Source organism: Lissotriton helveticus, chromosome 7 (genome assembly GCF_964261635.1).
Source record: "Lissotriton helveticus chromosome 7, aLisHel1.1, whole genome shotgun sequence".
Taxonomy (NCBI): domain Eukaryota; kingdom Metazoa; phylum Chordata; class Amphibia; order Caudata; family Salamandridae; genus Lissotriton; species Lissotriton helveticus.
Window position 1 is genome coordinate 1,188,197,282 of NC_136068.1, and position 13,760 is coordinate 1,188,211,041.

General features: G+C 45.7%; 1 protein-coding gene across 1 annotated transcript in view; it reads right to left on the reverse strand.

The window, feature by feature from the left end:
* CEP95 (centrosomal protein 95) overlaps positions 1–13,760 on the reverse strand; it is a 754,590-nt gene that overhangs the window by 106,453 nt on the left and 634,377 nt on the right. The window contains exon 18 of the mRNA XM_078654338.1: positions 8,365–8,517. Within this exon, the coding sequence (XP_078510464.1) occupies positions 8,365–8,517 (153 nt within the window). The remainder of the gene's footprint in view (positions 1–8,364; positions 8,518–13,760) is intronic.

Genomic DNA, 13,760 nt, shown 5'->3' on the forward strand with positions numbered 1-13,760 from the left:
CAGCTTGCATTTGTAAAGATGTAACAAATAACAGATGATGTTGTGAGTGGATGCATCTAGCGGGTTGATGTTGTGTTCTGTACAGTAAACGACAAACAGCTTCCATTTCGCTGCATAGCAAGCTCTGGTGGTGGGCTTTCTAGCCTCCCGTATGATATCCATGCAGTCGGGAGGCAAGTTAAGGTAGCCAAATTCTAAGACTTCAGGAGCCAGATCGCCAGGTTGAGCTGTTGCGGGTCTGGGTGCTGAATGTCGCCATGGCTCTGCGTCAAAAGTCTGGGCGTGAGGTGCAGCCTTTGATGCGGTACCACGGAGAGTTCTAGAAACGTGGTGTACCATGGTTGGCGTGCCCACGTTGGAGCAACCAGGATGAGTGTCATTGAGTGTTGCTTTAGCTTTCGTGCCACCAGCGGTATTAGAGGTGCTGGGGGAAAAGCGTACGCAAATCTGCCTGACCAGTTCATTCATATCGCATTGCCCTGCGACTGTGGGTGAGGGAACCTGGCGGCAAAGTGTTTGCATTTTGCTTTTCCCCTGTGGCGAACAGGTCTATCTGTGGATGACCCCACTGCTGGAAGTACGGGTGGAGTACTGATGGATGTAACTCCCACTCATGCATTTGGTGGCTGTACCTGCTGAGCAGATCCGCCATATGATTGTCCTTGCCCGGGAGGTGTTCCGCCATGAGGAAGATGTTTCTCTGAATGGCCCACTTCCACATGCTCTGAGCCAGATGAGACAACTGTGGAGAGTGTGTACCTCCCTGCTTCTGAATGTAGTACATGGCTGTCATGTTGTCCGTCCGGATCAACACGACTTTGTTGCACAGATGTACTTTGAATGCCTTCATTGCCATGAAGATCGCCATCAGCTCTAGGTGGTTGATTTGCATCTTCCGTTGCTGAGTTGTCCATAGTCCCTGCACTGTGTAGTGGAGCACATGAGCTCCCCAACCCTGTAGAGATGCGTCCGTCGTTAGGATGATTTGTGGCACAGGCTCCTGGAACGGTCGGCCCTTGCAAAGGTTGTGTGGATTCCACCAATGCAGAGAGTTGTATGCCCGACCGGTCACCAACACTAGGTCCTTTAACTGTCCGTGAGCCTGATTACACTGACGTGCTAAACACTCTTGAAGCGGACGCATATGTAGCCTCGCGTGCGGGACTATGAAGATACAGGAGGCCATCATGCCTATCAACTGCATGAACACTCTTGCTGGAAGCGAGTGTCGCGGTCTGAACTTCTGGATGAGCGACTGAATGCTGTTGATCCTCACAGGATTCGGCTGAGCCGTGGCCGCCAGAGTATCTATCGTCGCGCCCAGATACTGCCGCACATGGGCTGGCTGAAGGTGCGATTTGGGATAATTTAGTGAGAATCCCAGACTGTGAAGAAGGTGAATGGTGTGGGACATGTTGGCGGCGCACAGCTGGGCCGACTTTGCTTGGACAAGCCAGTCGTCCAGATAAGGGTAAACGTGAACGTTCTGCCTCCTGAGGTGCGCAGCCACTGTCGCCAGGCATTTTGTGAACACCCTGGGCGCCGTGGTTTCTCCGAAAGGTAGGACCTTGAACTGATAATGCCGACCCTGAATGGTGAATCTGAGGTATTTTCTGTGTGATGGATGTAGAGGAATGTGAAAGTATGCATCCTTGAGATCCAAGGTTGCGAGGAAGTCTCCCTGGTTGAGCAACGGAAGAACTTGCTGCATCGTCAGCATGTGAAAGTGTTCTGAGAGAATATATTGGTTTAGGGGTCTGAGGTCCAGAATGGGTCTGAGGGACCCGTCCTTTTTCGGGATTAAGAAGTACAGGGAGTACACTCCTGTGCCTTCTTCCACCGGCACGAGCTCGATTGCCCCTTTTTGCAGCATGACAAGTACCTCCCGCTGCAATAAGTGCAAATGCTCTGTGGACATAGGACGGTGTTTTGGTGGCATGTTGGGTGGAGTGGATGTTAACTCCAGACAATAACCGAACTGTATAAGTTTTCTGACCCACCTGTCTGTGGTGATGGATTTCCAGACTGGCAGGAACTGCTGGAGTCTCCCCACGACAGGTGTTGTGTGGTCGGGGGGCAGTGGCAGGGCGTCACTGTTTGGTGGTGGCAGAGGAACGGGAGTTATTTCCACGGCCTCTGCCCTTGGCAGTGTTGCCCCGATAGCCGCCTCTACTCTGCTTGGTGTAAGAGGACTGCGCTCCACCTTTAGTGTATTGCGTTTGCTGGGACATCTGGCCTCTGGAAACACCTCTATTGCCTGAGCGACGAAAAGTATGGGCCCGAAACTGTTGGGACTGGAGAGCTCCCATGGACTTTGCAGTCTCGGTATCCTTCTTTATTTTTTCCAGTGTGGTATCCACCTCAGGACCAAACAACCTATCAGGGTTGACCGGCTGATTGAGGATGGTGGTTTGTATCTACGGCTTGAAACCGGAGATCCTGAGCCATGCCTGACGTCTCAACATCACACTGGTGTTAATGGCCCTGGCCGCGGTGTCCGCCACGTCCAGCGCACATTTAATAGAAGCGTTGGAGATGAGCTTCCCTTCCTGAATGAGCATTTCCGCCGCCTCTTTATACTGATCGGGTAGATGTTGTAACAGGGTCTCTAGTGTGTCATAGTGCGCCCTGTCATATCTGGCCAAGAGTGCCTGAGTGTTTGAAATACGCCAGATATTGGCTGCTTGAGCCGCCACCCTCTTTCCTGATGCCTCCAGCACTTTAGATTCTTTGTCTGGGGGAGGAGCATCACCAGTGGTTTGCGAATTCGCCCTCTTCCGGGCATTAGAAACGACCGGAGAGTCCAATGGCAACTGGCCCTTGATGTAGGTAGGGTCTCCAGGTGCCGGCTTATATTTTTTTCAATTCTAGGGTTGACCACCCTGGCACGTGTGGGTTTCTTAAAGATGTCTGCAGCATGTTTGAGAACCCCTTTCAACATTGGGAGAGTTTTGACAGTCTTTTCTGCTGTGGAAAAGGTATCAAAAAGGAAGTCCACGTCAACAGGGTCAGCGTGCAGCTCGACGTCGTGGTTTTTAGCCACCCTTTCAATGAGAGCATTAAATGCTGCAGAATCATCCTCAGTAGGAGATGGTTTAACATTGTACACTTGAGTGTCCGGGGCAGTTTGCGGATCCCCTGGGTCCCCTGCATCTGTCCAAGAGTCATGGTGATCCTCAGGATCAGTGTTGGCAGGAAAGTTATACTCTTCGTCATCACCTTCCCCAGCCTCCACATCTGAATAAGTGGGTGAGGGTGTGGCAACTCTAGGAGTCTGTGGAGCAAGTGGCTCAACCAGAACCGGGGAATCCGTAGAAGGCTTCTTGCGCTTCAAAGGAATAGTGTAGGACTCCAAAGGCTGCGTTGCCGTGATTTTTCTCTTGTAGAGGGTAAGTTTACCGATGTCGGCGTCGATAAAGTGTTCCGACTGCTCCTCCATCAAGGGTTGTCGATGCTTCAAGCTCTCAAGCTACGGAGAAGGCTTCGACCCTGCAGACCCTTGCACGGGCGCGTTGGCGACCGACCTTGATGCGAAGGCCTTCGGTGCCACCTTCGGCGGCAACGTAAACAGGAGTGGCGTCGAAGACTTTGGCGTTGTGGCAGCCGGCTTCGGGGTGGAAGCATCCTTCGGATCGACCGCGGAAGCCTTGTTCCTGATGCGTTGCAGTGAGTCCGACACCTGCTTCGTAAAGGAAGCGGACGGTTTCGTCGACCCGACAGACGCCCTCGGTCCACCAGCGTGTGAAGACTCGAGCGTCGATGTCTTGGTTTTCTCCGGCCGAGGCACAGGAGCAGCTTTCTTAGGTGCGCCGTGTCCTCCTTCCGCGCCGACGGCCTTTGGCGCCGACGACTTCGGGTCGGCGGCCTTGACTCCCGGGGTTGGGGCCCCAGTCTTCGGCCCGACGCCCTTGTTCGATTTCGGATCGACGCCCTTGACCGACTTTGGATCGACGCCTTTGGTCGACTTCACCGGGTCGACAGGCTTCTTCGGCTGCGGCCGTTCCGACATATCGGAAGACGAGATGGCGGCCTGAGGGACAAACGTCTTCTGTTTCGTTGGCGTTTCCATCACTTTCGGTTTCGTCGACACCGAGGGTTTCACTTCGCTTTCGTTTTGACGACCGGCGGCTCCGCAGAAGTGTCCGTAGCCCGGCCCGCAGGCGAGGCCGTGGATTTGGGTGCAAGTTCTTGGGTAAGGCCGTGTGGCGATCCCGCGACCTGAGCCTTAGTGATTGTTCGAACGGGGCATAGCTCTTCGCCTGAGCTATCTTCCATGGACCCATAGGCCTCATTGTCGTCTCCTACCTCGTCGACTACTTCTTCTGCATCGAGCGCCTCGACATCCGCGTCGTAGTCGATCTCCTCCGCAGAAGGTGAAATTTGCAGATGAACTTCTTGTTCGTCGGCGTCTTCTCTCTTGAAGATGTCCACCGGTGCCGGGGCCGACTGCTGGGTCTCCAGGCGCACCACGCGCCGAAGCCGAATCGTCTTCTTCGATCGAAACCGGGAACAAGCCATACAGTTGGCTTCATCGTGGTCCGGCGACAGGCACTTGTTGCACACTGGGTGGACGTCGATGTGGGGATACTTCGATCCGCACACGGGACATTTCTTGAACGGACTCCGTTCCATGATGTGTCGTTGAAAGTCGTGCTGCGTCGACTGGGCCTCAAGCACCAAAGAGTCACGCGACTCCTCGGGACGTCCGACTCGGGGACTGAGCCGGAACAGAGTTGGGCACCGAGCGCAAAAACAATACCGACGGTATAGGAAAAGGCCTTCAGGCCTTAAGAAAGTCTATATCGATTCCGAACTGGAGATAACAAATACACATCCGAACCCAATGGCGGAAAAAAACAATCTGGGGATGGAGTCGATGCCCATGCGCACTGTAGTCCAGGGGAGGAGCCACCTATCTCGTGATACTTCGAAGACTCTTCCAGGACAACAATGTGCAATCATCCGGACCCAACACTAGGCGGCGATCTATGCTATAGATCTGAATTCAGCAGCCCACATGCCTCGAACCAGATGTTTTGAACCTACATTTTTGTGATGTCCTTCCATATTAGATAAGTGTTCAAAATAGAAAAATACTAGTGACAACACCCTTGTATTAATAAAAACTCCCAAATTGTGGGTCAATGTGATAGCCTTGTACCAGATCTATGGCGCTAGCAATAATACATTGTTGTCAAACAGTAATGGCTAATCAATGTTCCAAGTATTACTGGAAAAGCAGAGTCCACATCGTTGGATTTCTTCAATAGATGTAATTTTATTTTCTTGTAGTCGTAAACCCAAAAAACAAAACTGCCACTGAGCCAACACGTGTTTCATCTTCTGTCAGACTTTGTCAAGGCAAATGGCAAGCAAACTCTTGATCTGAATGTCCTTCCGGCAGCCGGAAATATCTCATAACACTGCCACTGAGATAACCGCAATGTCTTAGCTGGCACTACCTGCTTCTAAAAAGGGGGTAGCGTGTTTCAAACAGAGTTGATATATCTCTGAGATATTAAAATCTTCAAATTTAAGCAGTTCGAGACCAGCGGGAGTGAAGGAGAGGGTGGTTTTACGCTTCGGATCGAACTTATCAAGGTTTCATCAACGGGTCTTTCCATACGTCAATTTCTACTCTATTATAGTATACAGCCTGCTTATATAACTGCTTCAATTTGAAGATTTACGACTACAAGAAAATAAAATTACATCTATTGAAGAAATCCAACGATGTGGACTCGGCTTTTCCAGTAATACTACAGTGTATGATTGTTAGCTCCATAGATCTGGTACAAGGCTATCACATTGACCCACAATTTGGGAGTTTTTATGAATACAAGGGTGTGCTCACTAGTATTTTTCTATTTTGAACAAGTTTTTCTATAAAACGTTTCTTGTTGTGTTAGCATCTTTTGGTAGTAGGTGCTAGAAAAAAACAGAGTAGCACCCCTATAACAATAAGTGTATTTTTCATTGTTTCACACTATACTAATTTCAAATGTTAATATGAATTGACTGTTTGATGTGCCGTTCCATTTCCTTGTTTAAGGAAACACTACTACCTACTTTCTTGTAATATAAGTTAAGTGGTTAATGTAATTCATGAAATCATCTATGCAGTGATATGTTGTGAGATCATCTGCGAGGTCATGAGCAGTCAAAAAGGGCATGATGATTGCATAGCTTACGATGACTGGTGATTTTCAGTGATTTTCTTAGGTTTTAGGTCATAACCGTAATGACACTCCAATTACGAATTTCAGGGGAATTTTGTTTTTATAAAACACATTTATTTGTGAAGTGAAGTGAAGTGAAATGGTATGTATATAGCGCTCATTCACTCCAAGGAGCATCTTGACGCTTAGACTCAATGTCAGCTGATTTGATCTACCGCAGCTATACTGTTCCACCTGAGGAAGTAAGGGATTCAACCCAGTGCTTTACAGGCTTGCTCCGACTAGCCATAAATCCAAGTTTTAAGGGCTTTCCTAAAGCCCTTTTCAGTTGTGATCCGGCGCAGATAGTCGGGTAGTTTGTTCCATGCCCTCGCGCCAATCACTCCTTTAAGTCTCTGCTGCAGGGACCTTGTATCCTTATGTTAACTTGCTATTTTGTTAATAGATGGAGACCAGTCTTGACCCAACTAAGTTCTTTCTTTTAAGCATTTTTAGAATTGTTTTTTTAAAGATGATACAGCTCCTCGGTATAAATTACTCCTAGCTTAATGCATTTTACTTTACACATGGAACACTTTATCAGGGGTATAAATCCATGGATCTCAATAAGGTAAATAAAAAATGTCCCTTTGCTAAACTAGTAATACAAAAACTATAAGGAAGTCAAATGTATTCTCAATATCACAGTTTCTTTCAAAATTCATTGTGATTGCACCCATCATTAAGTCTACTTGTGCTCATGCAGATACCATTAACAATCCTCTTGGCATCCTCAGACTTTCAGATAGATGCTAAACATTTTAAATGATGTCAATTCCTGAAACCATTTCTATTGCAGTTTCCAACTTGGCTATTTATTTGTGACAATCGTTTACTTGTTTTGGCCAAAGCAAGACTAATTTAAAGATCCCAAATGTTTCTCTTTGTAGTAACCATTTCACTCTTTTCCTTCCACATTTATGGTTTTAAATCTAGAAATCTACGTTAATTTAAATTGTGGCAAGAAAATTTGAAATATCATGATAATGGTGATTTTATACCTTCTTTGTTACCTGTGTGATCATTTGTTCAGGCCAACTTTTTTGTGTGATTTTTCCACCTACGGCACCATTTAACTTCATACACACAATGGTCACTATCTCAAATATTGTGCTATTTTAGAGTAATATATCTATCTATCCATGGGTGACTGATGAGCTTGCATTTATTCAACTGGGGCAATTACTACAATTTAAATGTACACCTAGTATATCCCGACTCCAATCTGTCGTTTTTTTATTAAACTCATCATGTTGACTGATTTACAGAATACCAAAGAAGTGAACTACAGGCTTCAAATAAAAAATATAATAAGCACTGGTAAAAATAATTCAGGTTTTGCCTGGTATAAAAGTGAGAAAAGAAATGACTGACATGGAAAAACCATCTGAAAACTACAGGAAAAGAGCTTCCAAAGTCAAAATAAAACCCAGCTATGTCAAGGAAAAGTATTCCTGAAATTTGTGTGACCAAAGGTTAGATGTTCGAGATAAATCGTGCATTGTAGGAATTTCAACTAAATGAGCTTTATGCACCATTTTGCTTGCAAGTTGCAGAGCACTATGCTTCATGAAATAGAATCTTATGCACAAAATGTGTTCAGAGATTTTTCCAATGGCAGTACAGTTTCTGTTGGTTATAAACAGTCAAGGTATAGATCCCAAAGAATTCACTGTTTTTTTTGTGTTGAGTTTTCATACTATCCCCAAAAATACGGAGTGGCACCAAAATTAAATGTGCAGCTTTTGAAAAGTGCACTTCTCTAGGTGGTCGCATAGTTGGGATGCTTGCTTTTTCATTAGGAAACAGGACTTGAAACCCTTCTAGAAGTACATGTTTTTAAAGTAAAACATTGGCATTGCGCAAATAATACTTAAAAAGTATGGTCCGTTTAAATATCTACCTACCATCGTCTTGTTTGTGAAATGGGTAAATGTGTCCTCTAAGCTTCCCTGTGGTTCTCATTTCTAAATTGAATGTCAGTTGCAGAGCACACTCGGGGACAGCACATGCCACCGATAATGCCATCAGTAACAGGGAGGGCAGTGCAGCAACGTTAAATTGCACTTTAAGATTTGAATTTCTTTACATGACTATCAGAACCCAGCACAGGCAAAGAAGTGCATCATGTTATTAAAACACATACCCGTTCCTCCCGAGTCTTTGACCGCATCATTTTAGCCCGCAGCTGAACATGGTAGTCTTCATAGTATTTTTTCGCTCGAGCAATTTGCTGCCTCTTTTCTCTCATTTTGTTCTGTGTATATTTTTGCTGTCGTATTCGTTCCTTAAACTCTTGCTTTCACGGGGAGGAAAAATAATTATAAATCAACGAACAGATAGCCAGTGATCACTTTTTCTAATATACAATTGATTAAACTGAAGATCTATTCATTTGCAAAAACAGACTTGGAAAAGCTGACTAGTTAAAATAGTTTACCTTTGAAACAATTAAATGGTTTTTCAGCACTCTTCAGTGCAAGACTGGGAATTCTCCCAGTTTGGCACCGGGAATTTAAAAATGTTAAAAAAAGAACATAATGGAACATGAACAAATGAGAAGTTTAATGTAGGAGTAGAGGTTATCTACCTGTTATACTAGCCCTACAAACAGGTATCTTCCCTGAACTCTCACCTAAACTGGAGTTTTAAAAAACAGAAGAAATTTGTAATAAATGATTTATTTTGTTTCCAACCATCTCGATTGCATTTTGTCAGCACTTACAATGGCGTTAAAATGAGATCACGTTTCATTTACAATCGAGCGCGTGGATCACAGCCTGTAGGTGGCATGTGTAACACTGTTAAAGTAAATAACCTTGATACAGAAGGGAGCACAACACTGCAGAACTACTATGAACATTTAGGTGCTTGGGAGTGTTGTGGGAGATGCAGTGGCAAACTGCGTCAATGCTGAGGCGGCGCGGGGGGTAAGGTGGCATGTGCAGTCTAGTCTATGAGGATCTGGTGTTGTCGACCCCTTCAAATGTGAAGAGTAGGCCGTCCCCTGTGGCTGCATTGGGGTTCTTCCGCACTCATTTCTTCACAGTGGACTCTGCCTTGGCCATTGGAATTTTCATGGTTTGCCACTGGGCAGAAGTCGGTAATGTCAGGGCTTTCCAAAGCTTTGCAACTGCTCGTTGAGTGATCAGCACAGCCAGGTCAATAAAGCAGTTCTACGGTGTGTGTAGAGGCCCAGGAGGCAACTGGCCATGCAATTGACATCCTGCTATCCTGTAGTGTGTGCAAGGTCCGATCAGATCTTTGTCCAAAGAGTGCAGGGCGCAGACAATCCCAGAACATGTGTATTATGTCTGCACTGGGAGCACAACATTGAGGGCACTCAGGCGACATGGCAGGATTTTTTTTATGTAGGATGGCCGGTGTTAGGTATGCTGAAGGCAGTATATTATACTGGGTGTACTTAAATGTCACATTGCGCAAGACCTTCCGTGGGTATGTGAGCACTCTACTCAGTTCTTTAGGGGCACGTAGTCAATATCATGTTCCCACGTTTGTCGAAGGGGTGCTAGTGGGTCTTGTGTTCTATGTGATATAGCTTTGGTAATCCATGAAATGAGTCTCAGTCCTGTGGCCGTTGTGTAAAGTACCTGTATCGGGGTGAGGAGTGGGCTCAAAGACTATTTTTGCCCACAGATGCTTCAACGCCGCTGTGAAACACCTAAAAGTCAGGAACTGTTCTGGCGCAAGAAAAACTGTTCGGACAGTAAGTCAAATGAGATACTGGCCCCATCATGGAACAAGTGTCTCAGTGTCCAAACTGCCAATGGCACTCAGAGGTCGCCTAACCTTTTTGTCAGTGAATGAATGGAATGTGCTACGGGGAATAGTCACCAGCAGGTTAGTGAAGTAGTGTAAGAACCTTGGTAACATCATCATTTTGGAAAGTGTGACACGACCCTGCAACCGGAGGAGGGGGGGTGGGGGGTTTAGAGGACGACTAGAAGATGATCTGGGGGTCAAGAGAAGAGATCATCTTCATGAGGTTGTCCTCTATCAGGTCCCGGGCCATATGATAAATATATACTGCAATTTTTAGAAAATGAAGGTTTCACAAGGTCAATTGAATATTTTTTTAAAAGATAGTTAAATGTAGAAAAACTATTCTTGTGTGAAATCCCTGAAGTTAACTGAATGGAATTGCAGTATGGTTTAAACTACATTTTGCACTATTAAATAATTTGTAAGTAATGTGATTTTACTTAATTTTTAATCATGTAATATACATGTGTTTTATTATGTATGCTTTTACGATTTTTCTGCAAAAAAATTAAATAAAAATCGAATAAAACTTTTTATTGATTATTGATTGATTTAAATGCCCAGGTATCAAAAGGTGTGAGACGCCCATTTGATGTTGTGGATGTCAACCGTAATGTAGTGTGGCAGATTATCGGGGTGTATTAGAATTAGCCTAATTTACCCCTAAACCTGAGGTTGCTTTGAAGGCATCTAGAATGTACGCTATATCACCTATTGCCATCTTGTATATCTTTAATGTATATGAGGACATCATTGGCATACAGCAAAACAGCGTCTGTCTTGCCATTGAAAGGTGTACCCCAAGACTATTAACTCTCTGTAATAAATAATTCTTTAACAGCGATTCTTTCTATGAATCCACACATAAGGTCAGGCAAATCACAGAGAAAGATTTTAACCGAGCCCAACTAAATTGGTCTCCAACATTCACAAAAGATCTAGGAGAACAAAGTCTACTGAGAAAGTGTGGCTATTTGAAGATTTTGCAACTATGCCGATATCCCTATTCAGCACATCTTTAAAATGCCTGAGAGAGGACACCTTCTTAAATGCCCTCATCTGCCAAAATCATGACACAAAACAGCAGAGATATCAGACCGTAGGCTGAGGTAGCCTAGTCCAAGCAACATGCCAATTTTGATTTAAACATTTCAGTGCTTTCGTCACATCGTGAATATGGGATTTTCTTTAAATAAGAGGTTTCAGTGGCCAAAAGATGTCTATTTAATCAGTATCTTATAGTGCTATTACATAGAGCTATCAATCATATTTGACATGAGCACCAAGTTTGGAGGTCAGTGGTTCTCCTTCCTAATGTGAGGTTTCCAAACAAAACCCTTTTTTTATAATAAATGCCATACACACCGATTGAATTAGCTCAAATGTGTCTTTTTTGATTGTCAGAACCATGTAACATTTTATTTCCGTATTTAATTCAACTGTAGCAGAAGACCAAGTTACTTACCTTCATTTATTCTTTCTGATGAATCGCTGAGCTGAAACCCTTACTTCGGTCTTGGTGTCAACAAGGGCAATGATGCTGTCCTTTCCTTTTTGTGTTTGTTTCATGCAAACCTAAACATTTGATGGGAATGACATTTCTGAGGAGGCATCAATAGATAAACAGGCTATACCGCCTGGATTTGTGAGGCCTATGACGGAACTGCTTCAGATGATAATCCATGTCTGACCAATGAATATGGCCCTGTTCTGCTCAAAATTCTCAAAAACGTTCAAGTTTCACCACATTAAAGTGTACTTCAGCACTTGTGCTAAATTCCAGAACACAAAATCTTCATGCTTCCAAAAACCAATTAAATACAAACAAACATGCTAAAAAAACACAAAATTTAATGTTTGTTTTAAAAAAAATCTTTTTATTCAGAACATTGGCTCCTTTTACAATGACACAATATTCAACAGTTAATGGGAGTTGGATATACAGGTAGCAAGTAAATACATACAATTCAATGTGAACATCATGATTCTGCACAATCAAACCGCAGTCTTCAGTTGGTATTATGTCGACAATGAGGCAGACTGGGTTTCCATTACCTCCTCTCTGTAGCTTCTCCACGCCCCCCATATCTTTTCCCATTTCCTAGGGCATCCCCTGCTCTTGTATAATCACTATTTCCGCCCTTTGACACCAGTCCAGATCGTGTTCCCATTCTTCCACTGTCGGCAGCATATCACTACCCCACATTCGCGCTATGTTTCGCTTGGCGACCATGCTTGCTAATGCCAACCAGATCTTATCCCACTTAGGCCAAGTGGTATTATTCGTCACCCCTAGGATGTGCCATCGAGCTTCCAGCGGCACCTCCGCCCCAATCACCTCAGACATAATGGCTGCGATGTTAGACCAATACTCTCGGATCTTAACACAATCCCACAAAATGTGGAAGAAGGAGCCCTCCTCACCACAGCCTCGCAGACAGAACCGTGTCAGCATACCCAATACGGTATTGTGTTGTGTGTGGAGTGTAGGAGCGGTGTAGGATGCGTAATTGCAGCAGTCTAAACCGTGCACGAATTGCCACTTCCCTGGGACTCTGCATTGCCTCCCGCCAATCATCCTCTTCCAGAAGTCCCACATCCCACTCCCATTTTTCTCGGAGGGGCTACAGGGGGTCGGGGAGATTGCTGATAAGTTTTTTATACGTAAGAGAAATGGCCTTGTCTATCATCGGGTCTAACAGCAACCTGTCCTCTAGCGGGGCATATTCCGGAAGTTGATCTCCCTTCTGGAGATATCTGAGGACAGCGTGCCGGACCCGCTGGTAGTGGAGAAACTCCCCTCCCCCCATTTGGAATTCCTGTTGCAGAGCGAAGAACTGTAGGACATCTCCTCTTTTCCATAGGTCGTCCAGTACATCAATGCCGATCAGACTCCATTTGTTAAGGCCCCTCAGTTTCGTCACTTCAGGAAGGTAGTCCCCGGCCCATAGTGAGGTTTGGGCCGTGAGTTTCGCCTCCCACCCCAATAGTTTTGTTGCCTTTTTCCACGCACCCACGACAGCTGCCGTCTGGGGCAACAGTTGCGGGCTTTCTTTCTTCCTCTTTCCGGCTTCTGCCTGTACAGAGTCCCTGACTACGGTCTTAAATGCCTCCCAAAGGGTACAGTGAGACTCAACCGAACCCACATTTTCATCAAAATAGAGATCTACACGCTCACCAAACCTCTCCTGAAACTCCTGATCTTTGAACAGGAAGACATCTAGCTTGGGCGGGGTGGACCAATCTCGAACGGGGCCTCTAAGTTGTACACCCGCCGGGGAATGGTCAGATATTCCTCTGGCTTTATGGTAACTAAAATGAAAAAGCCCCATGTGTTCCACCTGCGTGGAGATGTAATCAATCCTGGATCCCAACCCATGTGCTGCGGATATGTGTGTTTATTGCAGAAGGTGTGGGTTATGTGCCCTCCACAAGTCCACCAAACCCAATGCGGTTGCAAAGTCTCCAAGGTGGTGTCCCCCCCCGGTCCGAGGGGGCCCCTGACCTGTCCATGTCTCTCACCATCACATCATTCATGTCTTTCCCCAATATCAAGACTCCGTCCGGCATCTCCAGGAGTAGTCCCCCTAGGTCCGGTAATGGGGTGCCGTGCAGCCTCGGGGGCATATAGACCGAGCAAAGGTTGAGTGCGCGTCCCTCCCACCGCCCAGATGTAGCTACATAACGTCCCCGCGGGTCAGACCACCTGCGGTTAATCACCAATGGGAGTGAACTTTTCACCAGGATCCCAACTCCCCT